The sequence below is a fragment of the Coloeus monedula genome (assembly GCF_965178545.1).
Source record: "Coloeus monedula genome assembly, chromosome: 17".
In the NCBI taxonomy this organism is placed as follows: domain Eukaryota; kingdom Metazoa; phylum Chordata; class Aves; order Passeriformes; family Corvidae; genus Coloeus; species Coloeus monedula.
Window position 1 is genome coordinate 6698085 of NC_138797.1, and position 20027 is coordinate 6718111.

The following is a 20027-nucleotide window of genomic DNA, read 5'->3' on the forward strand; positions in this document are numbered from 1 at the left end:
ACAGCTCACAGAGCCCAGGGCTCCCTGGCGCAGGGTGTTGGCACTCACTGGTGCTCCTCAGAGAGCAGAGGAAATCGAAGCAGGGGCTGGCACAGAGGTGTGAGGAGGAGCAGAACCACCTTGGTCAGAGTTTATTGCGAGTTCCTGAAGCACTGCGTGCCCTGGCAGTGGGATTGTTGTGGTAGTGCTGGTAAGTCTCCTTCAGTGGGAGCAAGGTAGAGGTGAGCAGGCCCCAGCTGCCCCCCACTGCTGCTTCTCATAGCCTGCTCAGGCTGTGTGTGTGTGGGGCTGAGAGGAAGTGCTGAGGATTGCTCCCTGCCTGGGAGGGAAGCAGCTGCCACCGCAGACAGGGAGGAGGCAAAAGAGGAAGTCACAAGGGAGGGGGTGGCTGCAGCAGGTGCACGCCTCTTCCACAAGGCCAGAGCCCCCAAGATGGGCCCCCAGCCTATGCCCCCCACCCATGACAGTCAGCCCTGTTCAGCCGGGGGGGAAGGCTGCAGGTGTGAAAGGTCCATGGTATAGCCGAGCAGCAGCAAGGACAGGCTGTGCAAGGTGCCGGCAGTGAGGGCAGGTGGGGTGGTGAGAGCAGCTGGAGCTACCTCTGCAGCTCTTAGTAAGGCTGGTTCTTAATGAAGCGGCAGAACATGGTGAAGGCAGCAAGCGGCCGGTCTGTGGGCACCATGTGGCCAGCTCCCTGTAGGAAAGGGGCAGTGGTGGTCAAGTGGGGCTAGGATGCTGGCACAGCCCAGCCAGCACCACCCCACCCTGACTGCAGCCTTGGTTTCCAGCACACCCGCCCACAGTCCTATCCCTGGCTCCTAGCCCTACCTTGACAGTGAGAAAAGCGATGTTGGTGAATTCCTTCACGAAGCCACCGATCTGGTTCTCGCCATTTTCAGTGTAGAGCCAGGGCCGGCGAGCCACCTGCACCTGGGAGTAGCAGCAGTGCCTTCAGTGCCTGGGGCTGGCCCTGCCCATGCTCCTGCCACAGCACCTAGCCTGGAGCCAGTGACCAGCCTGGCCCCAGCCCTGCCCATTTACCTTCTGGCACAGGGAATCCACAAACCACTCATCCCCGAGGAAGTTGCAAGCCATGTCGACATCCCCATTGTACACCAGGATCCTGTATTTCTGTGTAGCAGACAGAGAGTGAGCTGTTGGCAGGGCAGCAGCCCCAGCCAGGTAGGAGGCTGGGCTGGCAGAGACACTCCCAAGATCCATAGGTTTCCCTGCACACACCGTGGCTCCAAGCAGCTTGAGGTACTGCTCATTCATCTGCATGTACAGGCGCTTGTAGCTGCGGTTCACGTCGAAGCTGTGGAGGAAGCACTGGCATCATGTCTGCTCCTTCTCAGAGCAGTCCCTCCCCACCCACAGCTTGCTCACCTGCACACCTGCCACTCTGGGGCCTCGGGGGAGATGTGCAGAGCCTTCCGCACTTCGGGGGAGTTCAGATACATGCTAGGGGCTGTGGAGTTGGTGCAGGGTGGGTCCATCCGGACCTTCTTTCGGGCTACTGGCATTCGGAACAGGTTCTAGGAGAGTTGTGAGAGTCACTGTCACAGCAGCACCTGCCCCATGGAGCAGCTACTTTCTGCCCCTCCTGCCCACAGCAGCACAACTGGCTGGACAGAGGTTGCTCACAGCCCAGTAGCATGGGCACCTCAGCTCACCTGCCGCCAAGAGAACCTCAGTGGCATCCGGATGAAGGAGTTGCCCAGGTCATGCGTGATGAGATAATCACCCTCATACCTGTAGCCAGAGCAAGTATGAGGACAGACTGAAAACCTTGAGGAACAAGGGTTCAGGGCCCTCCTGCGGGGAGTCCTTGGCAGCAGCCAGACACCATCCATCTGTCTCAGAGGGGCCCCCTGCCCAGCCCACCATGTCCCTCTGTGCCAGTGTGACCAAAGTGAGCTGCTGCCTGTGGAACCATTTTCCCTAGGGCCACTCTCACCTCATGCTCCCTGGGACACCTCCATCACACGGGGCATAGAGGTTGTAGATATTAAGGCCAGACTCCTCTACAATCTGAATCATCTCCCCCATCTGCAAAGAGCCACAAGAAGGGTTTGGGACTCAGCAGGACCCTCATGGAACTGTAGGCCCACCCTGAGCCAGGCACATGCTGCTCGGCACACATCTAGGGGCTCTGGCTCCCCTCACCTTGAGCGTGCAGTTCAGGTTGGAGTTGTCATGGAAGTTGCACTTCCCCTGGGAGCAGCAGAAGGCCTGCAGGTCTTTCCACAGCCTGTGGGCAGAGACCAGGATGACTTGGAGCAGGTGGCAACACCGAATGACAGCTGCCCTGCAGCTCTCTGCCCAGTGGCCACAAGGCACACAGCTTGGCCCTGTGCCCTCTGTACCCCACAAACAAATGCACCCATGGGAGCTGCCTGGGACAAGGGGCCACCTCCACAGCCCAGCTCCTGGCCCAGAGCAGGCCAGGTGCTGCCTTTTCCCAATGCTACCAACGCAGACAGCCCCAGCCTCAGCTGTGCACTCATCCTGCTTGCACAGGGACAGTGCATCCAGCATTCCCTCTGCTCTTACTCGGTCCCCAGCAGCCCGTGGTAATAGGCAAAGTAAACCAGGGAGTTGTCATTGATCTCGTAAGATGAGAGGCCGTTTCCCACAGCGATTCCCTGCGAGGCAAGAAGAAAACAACCCTGTTGTGTTCCAGCTCCCCGCGGGGCAGTCACAGCACAGCAGCCACAGGCAGGAAGCAGATGTGGAACTGTTTACACTGCAGAGGGAACAGGGAGGGTCGGGGGTGCCTGAGGACGCTCCCCCAGCAGCAGGGACAGACACGTCCACCAGTAACTGCTGCCAGAACCCCAGGAAGAGATGAAAGGCTGCAAGGCCAGGCCTGCCCTACGTCCTGGCTGGTCCCCACCGCAGCACTGCTTGAGGGCCCCTCAAGCTGTGCCAAGCCCTCCGCTCCCCAGCTGGGCAGAGCCAAGCTGCTCACCTTCAGGTTGAGGCTGGGGTCCTGCATCACCCACTCTGCCAGTGTGGGGATGTAGACCCCTCCATAGCTCTCCCCTGTGAGGAAGAGATCGTTCTTGGAGTACTCAGGGAAGAGCCGGAGGAAGTCCTTCAGTGCCAGGTAATTGTTGTGAGCAACCTGCAGGGAGAAGGTGGCATGGTCAGAGGGGTCAGAGGGGTCAGAGGCTGCACCCCATGCCCAGGAGGGGGCAGGCAGGGCAGCAGGGCTCTCCTTGCACCCCAGTCACTCGCCTCCGTGTCATTTGTGCCATACTTCTTGTCATCGGAGTATGAGAAGCCAACACCAGCAGGAGACTCCACGTAGAGGATGTTGGCAATCTGCGAGGACAGCAGAGGAGCCGGCGATCAGGGGAGACCCTCTTCTGGCTCAGTGAGGCCAAGGGCTGCTGGCCTCGCCCAGGGCAGCACCCACAGGAGCCTGGCCCGCCCCAGGGCTGCACTGGGGTGGCCACATTCCTGCACTGCTCAACAGCAGACTCGAGAGGAGGGTGTGTCGGGTGGGAGGGGAGCAGCGGAAGGGTCGGCTCCGTGGAGAGGGCAGGAGGAACTGGCTCAGGGCCACCCCATCTTGCAGCCACAAAGGGAAGCAGTGCCTGTGCCTGTACCTTGTTCCATGCGTATTCATTGTACTTCAGTGTGACCCCATCGGGCTGGATCTGAGGAAGAAGGTGGTGACTGATGGGCAAAGCAGGATAGGGCACAGCGGGATGGCTCATGCCACACAGCCGGTCATCCCCTGACTCCCCGGGCCGCGGGACAGCAGTGACTACTAACCAGGAAGGGGCCATGCTCCTTGAGGAAGCCCTCCATGGAGCTGCAGCCAGGGCCCCCGTTCAGCCACAGCACGAGGGGGCTGCTCTGGGGATTGCTCTGGGCCTCCACGAACCTGTGGACGTGCAGCCGTGAGTGCCTGGCGCCGGCCGATGCCCCCCCATCGCCGGGCGCAGTCCCACGTACCAGTAGTGCAGGTACTTGCCCGGCCCGGCGCAGAGATAGCCCGAGAAGTGGCGGAAGGAGGGCTGCTTGGACAGCCCGGGCAGGTACGTCACCTCGTGGTCCGGGGGGGCGGCCCAGCCCAACCCCAGCAGCAGCAGCAGCGACGGCAACACCGGCCCCATCTGCGGTGGGCGGAAGGGACCGTCAGGGCGCTGTCGGCCAGGAACGGCCGCGGCAGCGCCCCGCGAGCGCCCCGGCTCGGCTGCCCCGGCCCGGACCCCCACTAGGGGCTGACCCCCGGCCCGGCCCGATCGGCTCCCCTGGCGCCGGTCCCGGTCTCTCCATCCCGTCCCCCCCGGCCCCGTCCCGGTGCCCCCCGGTGGCGCTGACCGCGGCCGCTCCCGGCGCGGCGCTCCCAGGCGGCGGTGGCGGCGGGCACATGACACGCGCCCATATGACCTGCGGCGCTGACGTAAGCGGGGCGGGGCCCGGCGGCGGCCAATCAGCGCTCAGGGGAGGCCGGCCCCGCCCCGGCCCCGCCTGCGCACGTGGGAGCGGCCCCGGGCCGGGACCGGGACCGGGACAGTGGGAGGGGCACCGACGGAGCCCCCGCACCACGGGGGCAGCCGGCGAGGGGTGCGGTGCGTCGGTGGTCACTACCGGGCACCAGCGGTTACAGCTGGGTACCGGGCACTGCTGGGTATAGCCGGTACAGCTGGGTACCACCGGGCACTGCCAGGCACCACCGGACACAGCTGGGTAAAGCCGGGCATCACCAGGCACTGCCAGTCATCACCGTGTGGTGATCACTGGCCGCTGCTGGGTATAGCTGGTACCACTGGGCACCACCGGGCACTGCCAGGCACTGCTGGACAGCATGGGCACAGCCAGGCACCCTGGCCCAGGTGGCAGCGCTGGACAGTCCAGCGTGGAATGTCTGTGGGGCTGGTTTGGGCCTGGTTGTGCCCAGCAGCCACAGGGCCCCCCCGACCTCCCCCATGGTGCTAGAACCCCCCCGAGCCCTCTGGTTGTCCCTCCCAAGCGGGCTGTCACCACCTCGCAGCAGCTGTGACAGGGACAGTTAAAAATAGCTCCGGCAGCAATGGCTGCCCGGTGCCGGCTTGCTGCACGCTTCCACCACATCCACGGCACCAACATTCGCCTGGATGCCTCACACACGCAAGCCACCCGGGTGGAGAGCTTCGCCAACGGGCTCTGCTTCAGCCAGGAGCCTCTGGCACCCGGGCAGATCTTCCTGGTGGAGATTGAGGAGAAGGAGCTGGGCTGGTGCGGGCACCTGCGCGTGGGGCTGACGGCCCACGACCCCCAGAGCCTGGAGGTAGTGCCTGAGTACTCGCTGCCGGACCTGGTCAACATGGGGGACACCTGGGTGTTCGCCATTACCCGGAGCCACAACCGCGTGGTGTTGGAGGGGGAGGAGGCACAGACGCGGGGGCGCCCCTGGGAGCCCTTCCTGCTGATCGCACGGGTGCGCATCCCCCGTGACACGCTGGTGGGGCGCAGCCGGCCTGGCCGCTACAGCCACATCCTGGACGACCTGTACAAGATGAACGTGCTGCCCGCGACCGCCCGGCGCAGCCGCATCGGGGTGCTGTATGCCCCGCAGCCTGACGGCACTGCCGACATGCACATCGTCATCAACGGCGAGGACATGGGGCCGAGCGCCAGGGGCCTGCCCACCACCCGCCCGCTCTACGCCGTCATCGATGTCTTTGCCTCCACCAAGAGTGTCCGGGTCATCCCGGTGGATTATGGCTGTAGGTACCTATGCTCCTTCTTGCGGCACGTGCTGCGTGGGCCAGGAGTGGGGGGAGCTCTAGTGGGTCATCCCATATTCGCCAACAGTGAGAATATTGGAGTGTGCCACTGGACAGAGGGATACAGGGGGTAAGAGGGCACAGGAAAGCCTCTAGTCCTTGTGGATCACAGGAGAGATCCACAGTACTGCTGATGGGAAGTGTCTGCCAAAAGCTCTGCCATGGGGGCTGTGCCCGGCCCAGGGGAGAGATCCCCAGCAGCAGCAGCAGTCAGGCAGAGCCCCCCAGCCACTCTTCCTAAGCAGAGTGATGGGGGTGGATGTTTGGGGCTGCCCCATGGCTGTGAGGCCTCACCATGCCCAGCCTTGCCCTACAGCACATGGCAGCCAGAGCCAACCAAGATCCTGCCCCGGCACCAAAACATCCACCTACATCCACCTACATCCACCACGGCTCAGCACACTGCGCCCACGCATCTGCCACGTGCCCCAGACACGAGTTCCCTGCTCAGACACCCTGTGATGCCATCAGAGCCTGGGCATTATCCCTTGTCCCTTGGCTTGCTGGGAGGGACCAGGATAATGAGTGTTAATTAGCACCACGCTGGAAAAATCAGGAGATGGATCAGGTGAGACAGGGCCAGAAGAAGAGCTAGAGCCAGAAAATCAGCTGCCCCCGGCACTGGGAACCACTGCTTCACATGCTGGTGTCAAGAGCAGCTGCTTCTGTCCCAAGGCTGGAACCTGGTATTTTCCCTGGTTTAACACCTGAGGAGAGTGCTGGCTGCAGCAGACAGTACCCACACTGCTGAGCCACCTGAGGCTCTGGGAAGTTGAATCCTATGGGGTTTGTGTCACAGGAGCAGGAACCAGGCAGATTCTGTGCAGGTGCCCAAGGGGACAGTTCTCACGGTGGTCTGCCCCAAAGGCACAGCAGGCATTGTCTCTGCAGGCAGAGCAGCCCCAGCCTGCAGGCACCCACCCAACAGCCTGGTGCTGGGGCCAGTGCAGGCAGACCAAGGGGGTGGGATGGAAAGGAAGCACAGCATGGGTGTGTGAGCCCCTGGAGTTGCTTGACAGCCACCAGAGAAAGAAATGCAAACCAGGCACAGTCACACACAGCTTGGGCACATAACTGTCTCCCAACCTTCCTCCTAATAATGGGAAGTTTTGCTGCCCGGAGCCCTTGAGCTTCCAGCCCTGCCAGAGCAGCCTGGCACCAGCCCCCACACAGCCAATTGGAGCCCAGGGCAAGGACGATGCCACAGAACAAACTCACCCACCACTGCCTTTAACCACAGTGCCTCCGAGAAGCTCTGCCAGCTCCTCCACCCCTCTGTGCTCAGCCTCACTGCCAACTTGCCCGGCTCAGCTACTTTCTCTGTTCTCTTCCAGTTCCTTCCCTGCAGACGCTGTGCCGGCTGGTTATCCAGAAACACATTGTGCACCGCCTGGCCATCGATGGCCTGGACCTTCCCCCGCTGCTCAAGAGCTTCTGCCAACATGAGTGAGGTATCGAGGGTGCTGCTGGGCTGCCCCCCACATCAACAGCCACCCAGTGATGGCTGCCCAGCAGGCTTTGTGCCTCTCCCTGCCCACTCGCCCCAGCATGTGCTGCTGAAGGGCTGACATGAGAGCAGGGCAAAGTGGGGTTGGGATTTTCCCCACACTGATGGTGTGGCATGCCCAGAGCGTGGGCAGGGGGGTATGATGTGGGTCAGAGAGAGCAATAAAGTGCTTCCAGACAAGAGTCTGTGAAAGGAGGCTTGCAGGGCTGAGACCCCCCTGTGCTTCAGCAACCCCTTGTGGGAGCAGTTACCCCACCAGTGAGGAAGGGAGCACAGGCCACAGCCCTGTGGGGCTCAGGATGTGTACCCAGCCCTGGAATTACACTGGGACTGTCAGTGGATCAGAGCGAGTGCTGGGGCGAGTGGAGCGTGGGAGGGCACAGCACAGCACTCACGTGGAGGTAAATTACAGCTGGACGCTCATCCCGGCTGGGCAGTTTCACTCTTGGGAAAGATGTTTACCCAGAGAATGATGAGTTATTTCCTGTGTGTTCAGCTTGGAGGGGGACCAGTCAGACACTGGAGCGCCCAGAGAGCAGCGCTGGCAGCAGCCGTTGCTTGGGCACGTGTCTGTGGCCACAGAGCCAGTCACAGTGACCTGGTGCGGGGCCCAGCCATCCTGACTTGGAGCTCCATGCCCTCGGCTCTGTGCCCTCAGCCAGACCTTTCATCTGCTGGCTGGTGGGGATGGCAGCCGGCATCCTCCAGTCCCTGTGCCAGGCTGGAGGGGAGGCAGGGTGGGAGCTGTGCAGAGGAACAGGCTCGGGGGGAGAGGTTTCTGAAAATCAGAGGGGTGCCCACAGGAGCCAGAAAGATGAAGGGGCTGGCAAAGCCTTCCAGGCCTCTTCCACAGCACCACCAAAGGGGAAACAAGCAGCTCTAAGCTTACAAAAAGGTGTTTTAAAGAAACAGGATGCTATATTTAGTCAGAGGCTCGATAGTATCAGATCATGTTACAAAACTCTTGCTCAAAGGAAATCCCCAGCCCGCAGCCACAGCCAACTCCATCAACACCAAAGTGTTAATGAAGGAATTGCTAAATGGGGAAAACATGGACAGTGACCACAACACAGCAATGGAGCAAAGTCTCTGACATTCCCTGCTTCTCTGACATTCCCAACAACAGGCTGGGAGCTGCTGGGGCTGGAGCTCATCTGGCTGTGATGGGACTGGGGAACTCACCCACTCCAGAGCAGCGCCCACGGACCAGGGAGTTTACACTCCAGCCTGCTTTCCCTCCCCCACCCTTGCGTGAAGCCTTTGCTCCCCACCTCCCTGCAGTGTTATCTGCCCGGCAGTGACCCCCGCACACGAGGGCGGGTTCCTCTTCCTTGAGGAATTGAGAGCAGCTGCTGCAACCAGATAAACAACACCCCTGCTCTACAGCAGGCTGCAGCACAGTGGGATTGCCACCCTCAGGAGCTGCCACCTCCTGCCGCCTGGGGCACCACGGTGAGACACGACCAAGGAGCACTGCCCAAAGCCCTGCCTGACTCCCCATGCCCTGTTGCCTGGGCAGGGAGGGGTGGCTGCAGCTGGCACAGGGACAGACTCAGCTCCCAAACAACACAAGGGTGATTTATTGGCTTTGTTGCACAACACCTCACAAACAGATGCTGCAAGGATCCACAGATGCTGGCCACAGATGAAATACTTTTGTCACATGCTATTATACCTAGATGTCTACAAATCTTTGGACCCTTATGGGATTAATTCGAGAAACTTCAAAGAGCTGACTGATGTCATCACATAGACTCTCGATGATTTTTGAGCAGTCTTGGGAATCTGGAGAGGTCCCCCATGACTGGAAGCTAGGAAATGTTGTCCTGATTTCAAAGAAGGGCAAGAAGGAGAACCCTGGAAGCTACAGTCTCACTTCAGTGCCCAGTAAAATAATGGAAAAGATCATTCTGGGATGTATTGAGAAACACCTGGAGGAGAACACAGTCACCAGTCACAGCCACCATGGCTTCATGAGGGGAAAGTCCTGCTTGTCAAAAGTGATTTCCTTCTACAACATCTAGTTGACCAAGGAAAGCCGGTAGATGTAATGTTTTTGGACTTCAGCAAAGCTTTTGATACTGTCCGTCCCAGTATTCTTTTAGACAAAGTGTCCGGCTTGCAGCTGAATAACCCTGTTACACAATGGGTGAGCAACTGGCTCACAGCTTGGGCACAAAGAGTTATAGTGAATGGGGTGACATCAGGCTGGTGTCCAGTCACCAGTGGGGTTCCGTAGGGCTTCATCCTTGGCCCAATTCTCTTCAACATCTTCATTAATGACTTGGACACAGGACTTTAAGGAATACTAAGTAATATACTAATATTTAGTGCTGACAACACTAATTTGGGAGGAACTGTCAACTCCATCAACGGCAGAGAGGCCCTGCTGAGGACCTTGAGACCTTGACAAATTGGAGAGATGGGCAATCACCAACTGTGTGAAGTTTAACAAGAGCAAGTGACAGATTCTGCACCTGGTACAGGGCAACCCAGGTTGTATATATAGACAGGGGAACAAGAAACTGGAGACCAGCACTGTGGAAAGGGACCTGGGCATCCTGGTCAGTGGCAAGTTGAGTATGAGTCAACAGTGCCCTTGGCAGCTGGGAGAGCCAACCCTGTTCTGGGATGCATCAGGCACAGCATCGACAACAAGGGAAGGGATTGTCCTGCTCTGCCCTGCACTTGTGCAGCCTCATCTTGAGTCCTGGCGGAAGTTTTGGCACAACAATATAAAAAAGACATTGAGCTATTAGAGAGCATTCAAAGGAGCCCGTGAGGATGGTGGTGGGAGTGAAGGGGAAGCTTATGAGACACACTTGAAGTAACTTGGTTTGTTCATCCTGGAGAAGAGGAAACTCAGGGAAGACCTCATTGCCATCTTCAGCATCCTCATGAGAGGAAGCAGAGGGGCAGGTACTGATCTCTTCACTGTCATGACCAGTGACACGACCTGAGGAAATGGTATAAAGCTGAGTCAGGGGAGATTGAGGTCAGATATCAGAAAGTTTTTCACCTAAGGGGTGTTTGAGCACTAGAACAGGCTCCCCTGGGCAGTGGTCATGGCACCAAACCTGTCTGAGTTCAGGAAATGTTTGGACAATGCTCTCAGGCACATGGTGGGATTTTTGTGGTGTCCTGCACAGGACTGGGAGTTGGACCCAATCCTGATGGGTCCCTTCCAACTCAGCAGGTTCTATGATACCAGGACCTCCCACATCGCACCACCCAGCGCTGGCTCCTGGCCACAGCTGTTAGCCAGGTCAGTGACTGTTACCCTTCCTGCAGGATCAGGAGCTCCCAATCCAGTTCCTCTGCTGCCCTGTGCAAGAGGTGACGCTTGCTCAGCAGATCAAGGACCCAAACTGCCTCTTGCACACCAAGGAAACGACAGGCTGAGGGGAATGAAGGTGCAACACAGGACACAGTGGAAGCACCTAGCTCAGCTCCCACTCAGTGCTAGAGCTTCAACTCAATGCAGGGCCAGATCCAGCTGTCAGCCAGCTCCCACAGAGTCCTGTGCTCAAACTCCTCACTACTGTGGCAGGCAGCTGGCTGATTTCTGCCGTGAGGAAGGACACCACCAGGGATATATCCAAAGACTTGCTCCAGGACCTCTTTGGGACTTCCAAGAGGGCATGAGCACTGTCTCATCCAGCCTGATGATCACATCCCCTCTCCCATGCTCTGCTGAGTATCTCCCTCTGCAAGGGCTTCCTGTTTGAATTCAGCAGCACAGCCAAGATGTGCCAGCAGGGCAGCTGGAAGGTCTGGTTGAAGTAGCAAGTGTAGCTGCTTGGGCCTTCCTGGAAGATGCCCACAGGGCAGGCATCCTCCAGGATCTGTACACTGTACCCAGTGCCAATCAGCTGCATGGACTTTTGAACCACTGCCAGCTCAGTCAGGCACAGCCTGGCAGCAGCCTCTGTGCAAATGTCACTCAAAGATTGCCTGATGCCTTCTTTAGTCCTCTGGGTAATCTCATCCTCACTATCATTCTCTGAGGTTTCTGTGGCCTCCAGTTTCACCACGAGACAGGATCTAACAGGGACTGAGAGCTTGCGGGCTCACTCTGGAGAAAAGCATGAAGTGTTTCAGGCTGGCACTGAAGGGCCTCAGGGAGCTGCAGAGCTGCTGGTGGACTCTGGAGAATGATCACGACTCTCAACAGCTGCAAGAGAGGCTGACACAGGCTGCTGCTTCTGCTGAGCTGCTGCCACAGTGGGGGAAGCCTGGCCAGCGCTCCGGAATGTGTTACCCTGGCACACCAGAGGGGCAAGAGGCAAGTCTGAAGTAGGCAGACTTTGGGGAGCTGCCTGAGCAGCACAGTGATCAGGATGGGGAGCAGAGAATGTCAAGCCATCAGGAGGGATCTTAGAAACACACTCTTTATGGTGCTGGGCCACGGTAGTGATGCAGCTATCCAGAGAGAGCCCAGCACTAAAAATCTGGCTAAACCCCTGGATGACAACCTCCAGCTCCATGAAGCAGTCACTGCTCTCCCCTCAGCTCCCCTCCCTGTGCGTGGCCCAAATCCCATCCTCGAGCAGCCAGTGAAGGTGGAGCTGAGGCAGCAAGTCCGGCGTGATGAGGTCTCTCAGGACGGCGAGCAGCTCCTGCCGGTGGCTCTCAGTGCCTGCACCCGTGGCCTTCCTGGCGGCGGTCACGGCCAGGCACTCGGTGTGGAGCTCCAGGCATAGCTGCTGCAGCCACTTGCAGACGGGGAACGCGGAGAGCTGCACCGCGGCCACCGGGAAGGCGCGGACCAGCGCGGCCTGGGCCGGCAGTGCGGGCCCGCTCCGGGCTGCCGCTACGGGCGGGGACATCGCGGCGCGTCCCGGTCCCTGCCGCGCTCCTCCGCCGCCTGCCACGGCCAATGTGCACCGACACACGGCACTCAGCACCGCCCGCCGCGGCGGCACCGGAGGGCTCGGGCGCCGCCCGCAGCGGCCGCTGTGCATCGCACCGGGCCGGGGACGCCGGGAGCGCCCCTCGGTGTGGCCGCTACCCAGAGGGGCCTGCGGGCACCGGTTCCTGCCTGGCTGTCCCCCCCTCCTCCCTCCATCACCTGCTCCCCATCGCTCTGCAGCAGCTCGAGGCTCAGCGACTGGACTGTCTCTCATGTCTCTCTCTTCAGCAACAAGTGCACCGCTCTCTCCCCTCACTCCTTGCTCTCCACAAGGAGAGCGTAAAGGACGTGCCCTCGCTTGCCCGGCACAGGAGGAGACTCTCAGGAACTGCTTGAAGAAGCACTTCGCCACACTGGTGTGGAAGCTGAGCCTGTCCTGGCCACAGGCACTCTCTGCGCTGATGGAGGCCAGCAAGCCCTGGTCCACTCACAAGGAAGTTTTCGTCACCTTGACCACCCTGATGAGCACTGAGGCTGAGGCGCTCTCCTCTGGTGCCTCAGGGAGTGTGGGAGCCGTGCTTAGAGCAGGGCACACCATCCACCGGTGTCCCATGACCATGTGTGAGTCCTTGCTCACCATGGCACCACTTTCGGTGTCCCCGATCTGCCGCTTCCAATGCGGCTTTGTCATGGTGCTGTCTAGTGGAACACCCTGTGCATGTGTGGGCATGGTGGTTGTTCACCTCACTGATCACGAGCTGGTCTATGCCCTCCTTGTACTGCAGCACAAAATAGGCTGGGCACAAGCTGGGATGATTATTTTTTCTCTTCTCGCTATATTTTTGGATCTGGGCACCTCCAAACATCACCTGTATGAACCTGCAAACGTTGAGAAAGCATTCATGGGGGAAGCAAAGGTGGTGCAGGCTGCCAGCATTTAGTTTTGCCTTTTCTTGTGTGCAACTCTGTGTTCAATTAGTGGCCACATAAACCCACACTTGCCGCTCAGATACGCGGGTTCGCTGCTCAGGTCTGGGATAAGAAAGCTCAAACAAAGGAGAAACAAAGGAACAGAGAGTTACAATAGCCATGACCAGACACAACAGAGCAACCCCACCTCTTGCTCCCTGCACCTCTGCTTCTGTTCTCCACAAACAGCAAAGACAATGATGAGAATTTGATACCCATGTGTTTGTGCCTCAACCCCTAAACCACACGGTTCTGCAACTCTGGAGGAGCAGGCTAGAATATGATAAGAAAAGCTTCAAGGAAGGAGGTTAAATTGTATTTTAAGAAGGCAAGTTACATTTTAAAAGGGCAAAGGGAGCAGTTGTGTAACTAGTGAGTGACCTTGCAGCCTTTGTGCACACAAGCAGATCCACCAGCTAAGATGGAAAGGAAACAGCGTCACTACACCCGCTTGGAGAAGTGAAGGCTGTGGAATCAAGTGCTCCCAGAGGGAAACCTGATATCACCTTTCCACTGCAGTGAGGTAAGGACAGCTGGAGAATGCTGCAGATGCCGATGACTGGAGTCTTGATACTTGAGCTGAAAAGGGCAGGAGCTGTACAGTGGACACAGCAAGTGTGTGGTACAGCCGGCGGCATCCCGGTACCGGGGCATCACACTACCGGGATCAGCCCGGTTATCAAAGCCAGGTACGGGACAGGGCCTGTGCCCCGGGGCAGCGCGGGGCTGGGCCCAACAGGCGGCTCCACGGTGTCTGGCGGTGCTACACCGGGGGACCCCAAGCGCACGGCCCTGCCACAGCTGCGAGCTCCAGCCGGACGCGGCGGGCGGGCCTTACCTGATGTCCTGTCGGACAGCGGTGCCGTGCTGCCGGTTGTGGCTGCGCACCGGGACGCGGCTCCACAGCCCGTAGAGGCAGCCCTTGTAGGAGAGGAAGCGGGCGCTCAGCTCCATGGCGAGGGATGGACGCGGGGGTACGCCCGGCCGCTCTCTGCCCGGCCGCCGCCTCCGCGCCCCCAGGACTGGCCCAAGCCCATCCCGCCGCCCCCGTTAAACCACCCGGGCACCGCCCACACCCTGATCTTGGCCAATCAGCGCCCTGTTCTTCCTATTGACAGAAGGGGAACCAACCAGCCCAGAGAATTCTGACAATACAAGGGTGACTGAAGGCTCTACCGTCCAATCACATGGCGGTCCGCGCCCTGCGGGTGGGCGGTGCTTCCTGGTTCGCCGTGCGGGTCGGGTCGCGGTGCCGGTCCCGGGTCGCGGAGGTGATGGGGGCTGCGGGAGGCGCCGGCGGGGCAGGAGCGGGGCCGGGATCCGGGTCGCCGCCGCCCGGAGACCTGCGCAGCGTGCTGATCACCAGCGTGCTGAACCTGGAGCGGCTGGAGGTCAACCTCTTCAGGTGCGCACGGGCTCGGGGGCGGCGGGACCGGGCCGCCTCCCCCTCCGCCGCCACCCTCACCGCGGCCGCCTTCTCTCCGCAGGGGCCGGCACCACTGGGTGCCCGCCACGCAGCGCCTCTTCGGCGGGCAGATCGTGGGGCAGGCGCTGGTGGCGGCCGCCCGCGCCGTGAGCCGCGACGAGCAGGTGCACTCGCTGCACTGCTACTTCGTGCGGGCAGGTGCGCCCGGGGAACCGGGCGGCGGGGACGGGATGCAGGGGTTCGGGAGGGCCCCGGCAGTGGCTGGGGGGGGCTGGGGGAGTGAGCAGGAGTGAGCAGGCGCCGTCATCCCGGCCCCAGCAAAGCAGGGAGGATGTGGGCGGCACCGCCGGGCTCGGCCCCCGCAGGACAGGTCTCCTCTGTGCGTGGTGCTCCGTGGCCCAGCGGCAGAACGTCCCTTTCCTGTCCCAGGGGACCCCAAGGTGCCGGTGCTGTACGAAGTGGAGCGGACCCGTACAGGGAAGAGCTTCTCCGTTCGCTCTGTAAAGGCCATCCAGCATGGAAAGCCGATCTTCACCTGCCAGGCCTCCTTCCAGCTCTCCCAGGCAAGCCCAGTGCAGCACCAGTTCACCATGCCGGCCGTGCCGCCCCCCGAGGAGCTGCTGACACAGGAGGAGCTCATCCAGAAGTTCCTGCAGTGAGTGGGGTGTAAGGGACATGCTGGCAACACCCCTCTCTGCCTGGAGCATAGGGAGGTGCAGGAGAGGACTGTCTGAGGAGTTCCCAAATATGCCTAGGAGGGGAACAGAGGAGCAGAACACGACAGGAGCTGTGCTCCTCTTGTCTTTCTTTGTGTTTCTCTTGTCTCCCTGATCTGGAGCTGCTGCCAGTAGGATGTGCTGCAACCTGCCTGCTTGGCATTAACCTCACTTCTCTGTGCTGGGCTGCAGGAATCCTAACTTGGCCGAGAGATACAGGAAGCATCTCACCAAGATCCAAGCCGAAGATGTGCCGATTGACATTAAACCCGTGAACCCACCAGATATGTTCAGCTCAGAGCCACAGGAGCCAAAGCTGCTCTTCTGGGTGCGAGCACGAGGCTACATAGGTGGGTCCTGCTGGGTCCAGGTGTCTCTCAATCCAAGGGCTTAAGCGCCAGCTCACACTGTGGAGCACTGTTGCGACAGAGTGGGCTGGGAGGGCTGCGATTCGGGGGCTGCCTGTGCCCCAGCCTTGGCACTTCAAGGCTGTAACACAGGTATGGATGCAGAGCTGATGCCACGAGCCATGCTGGGGCATGGCATGGCAAAGGGAGTGGGTCTGGAGCAATCTCAGCTGTGCTTGGCAGCTGGCTCCTGGAGAGCGGAGTCTCTGAGGCTCTGCCTTGCGCTGCGCCCCAGGCGTGTCCCACGGGGCCCCACGGGATGGGCAGCTCTGGTTGCTCTGCAGGGGAGACTGACATGAAGGTGCACTGCTGTGTGGCTGCTTACATCTCTGACTACGCCTTCCTGGGCACGGCCCTGCTCCCGCACCGGCAGTACCGCATCAAGTTCATGGTGTCCCTTGACCATTCCATGTGGTTCCACGCACCCTTCAGAGCTGACCACTGGATGCTGTACGAGTGTGAGAGCCCCTGGGCTGGTAAGTCCTTAGTGTGTTTCTGGGAGACCTTCATGGCCAAGGCCAGCCCTGCCTGTCCTGGGGGCAGTGGGCTGCAGTCTTACAGTCCCTCTCTGCAGGTGGGTGCCGGGGCTTGGTGCAGGGACGGCTGTGGCGCAGGGACGGGGTCCTGGCTGTCACCTGCACACAGGAAGGTGTCATCAGGGTGGAAGAGACACCAAACCAGAGCAAGCTCTAGCTTGGAGACATGCTGAGAGAGGGATCCTGGGATCAAGACAGGACCTGGACAGGAACAGGAAGGAGACCAGGTGGGATCCAGCACTGCAGGAGTCCCGGTGACAGAAGTGTCTGTGACAGACAGTGACCAACAGAGCATCGCTGCAACCAGCTGCTACCTGCACAGCATACAACCACACGCTGCCATCAGCTACCCTTCACCCAGCTTGAAATAAAGCCATTGGGTGAAGAGCTGGACTCCGTCCCTGGAGTTTGTCCCCTTGGACTGTGACTATGCTTGCCTGAGGGCAGGCAGTGCCAGGGGCACAGTGGATCTGCTCTGCCCTCACCGCAGGCTGGGTCAGAGGAGAGGAAGGTGCTGCTTTGGTGCGCATTACTTCCTGTTCTCACTTCTGCACTGCTTGTGCCCTGGCGCCTCAGTTGCTGCTTTTCCTTGTCCTTGGGCTCCTCCCCAGGACTGGGCTTGGGCCCAGCTGGGAGCCGGGAGAAGGGGATGAGGCAGCTCCCACCTCTGTGTGGAGGCTTGAGGCCTCTCACTGATGGTGCCCCGGGGTAGTGGGGCTGAACAGACATAGCGGGCACCTTGCTCTTCTTCCTGCCAAGACTTTATTTAATAAAGTCCTTTCTATTATGTAAGTTTCATGGGAAGTTCCCTGCAAGAGCCCTGGACCCTGCCAGAAGCCTTCCCATTCCCTTGCAAGGTGCCAGTACATCCCAGCTAAAGTCTCAGCCACTCCAGGATCCTCTGCGGGGAGCAGCTTCTGGCAGCACCAGTGTGGGTGGTGGACCCCTGTGAATCCCTGGCCTCGCAAGACAGACTAACCACAGAGAAAGTGCATTTAGGAGGCAGCTCCAAGCATGGGCTGTGCTGCCCGTGGGACTGTGGTGCTGTTCCCTTGCCCCATTCCTACCCACGGCATCGCCCTCACTGTTCCCAGCTGCCACAGGTGTGAGCCCCCCACAGCCCCTGCCCTCCTGCCCATGTGGGCACAGGCTGCTCATTCCAGAGGCTCCTTGATCAGGCATTCTTTCAGGGAAGGCTGCTGCTGCACGGGCAGCCCAGCTTCCCACAGGTCCTGCAGCCGGGCCTCCGAGCGCCGCTTGTCCTTGCCCACCTTCCAGGCCAGGTGGATGTGGGCCTGCAGGAAGGGTCCCAGGAGTGGGTGGCTGCCCTGAGCCTCCAGCAGCTGCAGCGCCTGCTCGCAGCAGCCATGGGCTTCACTGAGCTGGTCCAGCTCCTGGTGGCAGACGGCCAGCCCAGCCAGTGTCAGCAGGAAGCGGCCGGAGCTGCAGACCCCCAGCCGGTCCTGCAGCCTGTAGGCGTTGGCCCAGGTGGCCAGGGCCTCGCGGTACATGCCAGTGCAGGTCAGGCGCTGCGCAGCCTGAAGGTCCGGCAGGAAGAAGAACTCGAGGAACTCAGGAGAGCGGCGGATCTCATCGATGGAGTGCAGATGGGACAGGAACTGCTCAAAGGCTCGGCTCCGCTTAGCAATGGTCTCAGCAGTGAAGTTCCGGCGCAGCCTCTTCCTGGGGAAGGCAACGCTGGCCATGTCACAGCTGAAGCGGCAGCGCAGGCGGCGATTCAGCTGCTCAAAGTCTGAGTAGCGCCGGGCGATGGTGGCAGGGGCCTTGTCAAACTGGCCAGAGCGGATCAGGTAGATGGTGTAGAGCTGCGGGGGAGACAGGTGTCAGGCAGTGCTGTGGACACGCTGATCCCAGCACCAGCACAGCCGGCTTTGCGGCCACAAAGGGGCTGGGGGAGTTTGCCCGGACAGAAGGGAGTGAACTGGGCTGCTGCAGCCACAGCACCCATCAGCAATAGTTACCTGAGGCTCATCTGAGCCGCCAGCACCATCCGAGCAGCACGGGGAAAGAGAAAAAAATAAGCGCCAGCCCCGTGGGATCCCTGCCTGCCCCGGGGAGAGCAGGACTCGTACCCACCCCATGCCCGCCCAGCCGCGCCGGGCTCACTCACCACGTACTTGGAAGAGCGCTCGCTGACCACGCTGGCGCTGGTGACCTCGAAGAGCAGCCGCTGCGGTGCCAGGCTGCCCCGCGACCTCCGCCACAGCTCCTGCAGCTGCCGGGTCAGCAGGCTGCCGCCGGGACGCTCCGCCGCAGAGACCCACTCTGTGCCGGGAGAGGGGTATCAGTGCCCTCCGTAGGGATAGGGCTGTGACATCTGTCGGGCTGCCGGACGCCACCATCGCATGAGTGTCCCTGGAGTCACCCCAGTCCCCCCAGCTCACCGCCCCAGCACCTGCCTCCGTCCTCCGTGCCTGCTGCCGCCCCCGGCGCCTGCGGCGGCTCCTCTAGCTCCTCGCTAGCTCCGTCCCCCTCCTCCTCCTCCTCCTCGTCCTCGTGGCTGGTGAAGCTCAGGGTGCCGCTGAGGCGCGTCGACAGCCCTTCGGTGTCGTCCTCCAGCTCCGAGCTCTCCGGGCAGTCCTCGGCCTCGCCGCCGCCCGCCGGCTCCTCCCGGCCGCCCTCGCCCGCCAGCGCGTGCCGCAGCCGGTGCAGGATGCGGGCGGCCATCGCTGCCGGGGGGTCCGGGCCGGCACCGCGACACGGGGCGGCCGGGGGCTGCCCACCGCGGCCCGGCCCCGCGCGGGGACAGCGCGGCCCCGGGACGCCCTCCCGGTGCCGCCCCCGACCCGGTCTGTTCACGCTGCCCCGGGCCGGGCCGGGCCGAGCCGAGCCGGGTGGTGCCGAGCGATGGCCGCTCCACCACAGCTCGTCCCGGGATCCTCCCTGCGCGGCTCCGCCTCCGCCGGGAACCCGGATCGGGGCGGTGGAGTCGGCACCGCCCGGCACGGCCGGGATTGGGATCGGGATCGGGATCGGGATCGGGGTCGGCGCCTGCGGCACTGCCCGGCACCATCGGGATAGGCTCTACCGGCACTGCCCGCCACGGCCGAGATCGGGATCGGTCCCTGCAGCACCGCTCGGGACTCTCGGACCAGGGTCAGGGCTCTGCCCGGCGCTGTCCGCAGACTCTGCCCGGGAACTCACCCCGCCCTTCCCGGTGTCTGCTCCTCTGTCCCCTGTCCGGAATATCCTGGTCGGGCCGAGCCCCGGATATCTGCCCTGGGGCCACGGGAGCCCCACACTCCGGTGCCCGGCACTGTGTGTCCCAGGGTCTTGATACCCCAATACCGCAGCACCGCTGTACCCTGACAGCCATGTTCCCCAACACCCATGTATTCTGGTACCCGAGACTCAGGCTCCCAATCCCACTGGGATGTCCCCTGGGCCACCTTGGCACCCTGCCACCCTGGCCTCAGTCGGCCTTGCCATGTGCCCCATGGCCAGACTGGACCCCCAGCACTTGCCCAGCCTTTTTTAGTGCCTGCCTTCTCACTCCTCACCTCTTCCTTGGGAATGTCTATAAATATCGGAGAACCAGCCCAGCTGCTGCCATCGCTCTGCCCTGCTTGCTCACTGTACCCTGTTCCAGCACCTTGCACCCCACCCGGGCTCAGACAGGACCCCTGAGCTTCCCTGGATAGGGTGGGATGCACTCAGGGCTGGACTTGGGTTGTTCCCAGTTCCCACCTGGGGAATGGGGGTCCTGGCAAAACCAGGAGCCAGGAAACCCCTATGTGTCCCTGGCACTGGGACCTTATGGGGCAGGGATCTGTCCCCCTCACCCCACTGCAGCCCTGAGGCTCTGAGCAC

General features: G+C 61.2%; 6 protein-coding genes across 8 annotated transcripts; 2 read left to right on the forward strand and 4 right to left on the reverse strand.

Annotated features, from left to right (window-relative positions):
• Positions 1-100: 100 nt before the first annotated feature.
• Positions 101-4386, reverse strand: CTSA (cathepsin A; the record flags this gene model as incomplete). Its single annotated transcript, XM_082292555.1, has 15 exons — positions 101-694; positions 829-930; positions 1042-1131; positions 1240-1315; positions 1387-1535; positions 1674-1752; positions 1958-2049; positions 2167-2251; positions 2554-2645; positions 2972-3127; positions 3241-3327; positions 3615-3665; positions 3784-3895; positions 3967-4127; positions 4336-4386. The coding sequence occupies 15 exons, from the start codon at positions 4384-4386 to the stop codon at positions 611-613; spliced, it is 1467 nt and encodes a 488-aa protein (XP_082148681.1). The 3' UTR covers positions 101-610.
• Positions 4387-5047: 661 nt separating this feature from the next.
• Positions 5048-8534, forward strand: NEURL2 (neuralized E3 ubiquitin protein ligase 2; the record flags this gene model as incomplete). The annotated part of the gene is made up of 3 exons (XM_082292751.1): positions 5048-5723; positions 7118-7234; positions 8417-8534. 2 exons carry the CDS (start codon positions 5048-5050, stop codon positions 7231-7233), a joined length of 792 nt encoding a protein of 263 aa, XP_082148877.1. The 3' UTR covers position 7234; positions 8417-8534.
• A 2218-nt stretch (positions 8535-10752) lies between these two features.
• On the reverse strand, positions 10753-12119 carry ZSWIM1 (zinc finger SWIM-type containing 1; the record flags this gene model as incomplete). The annotated part of the gene is given in 6 exon segments (XM_082292975.1): positions 10753-10841; positions 10844-10943; positions 10947-11323; positions 11326-11453; positions 11455-11798; positions 11802-12119. Coding segments are annotated over 6 exon segments (1356 nt in total).
• Positions 12120-12297: 178 nt separating this feature from the next.
• ZSWIM3 (zinc finger SWIM-type containing 3) lies at positions 12298-14095 on the reverse strand (the record flags this gene model as incomplete). Its single annotated transcript, XM_082292978.1, is given in 5 exon segments — positions 12298-12311; positions 12557-12629; positions 12633-12841; positions 12891-13021; positions 13950-14095. Coding segments are annotated over 5 exon segments (543 nt in total). The 5' UTR covers positions 14066-14095.
• On the forward strand, positions 14095-16801 carry ACOT8 (acyl-CoA thioesterase 8). Its single transcript, XM_082292559.1, has 6 exons — positions 14095-14516; positions 14599-14735; positions 14967-15192; positions 15446-15603; positions 15945-16136; positions 16235-16801. The coding sequence occupies exons 1-6, from the start codon at positions 14299-14301 to the stop codon at positions 16351-16353; spliced, it is 1050 nt and encodes a 349-aa protein (XP_082148685.1). The 5' UTR covers positions 14095-14298; the 3' UTR covers positions 16354-16801.
• Positions 16802-16939: 138 nt separating this feature from the next.
• Positions 16940-19088, reverse strand: SNX21 (sorting nexin family member 21). 3 transcript variants are annotated; one of them, XM_082292557.1, is made up of 3 exons: positions 18617-19088; positions 18328-18482; positions 16940-18022 (listed from the first exon to the last, which is right to left on the reverse strand). In XM_082292557.1, the coding sequence occupies exons 1-3, from the start codon at positions 18882-18884 to the stop codon at positions 17351-17353; spliced, it is 1095 nt and encodes a 364-aa protein (XP_082148683.1). In that variant the 5' UTR covers positions 18885-19088; the 3' UTR covers positions 16940-17350. The 3 variants fall into 3 exon arrangements, with proteins under 3 accessions (XP_082148683.1, XP_082148684.1, XP_082148682.1); XM_082292558.1 differs by having other exon boundaries at positions 18335-18482; positions 18613-19088; XM_082292556.1 differs by having other exon boundaries at positions 18602-19088.
• Between the last annotated feature and the right edge of the window lie 939 nt (positions 19089-20027).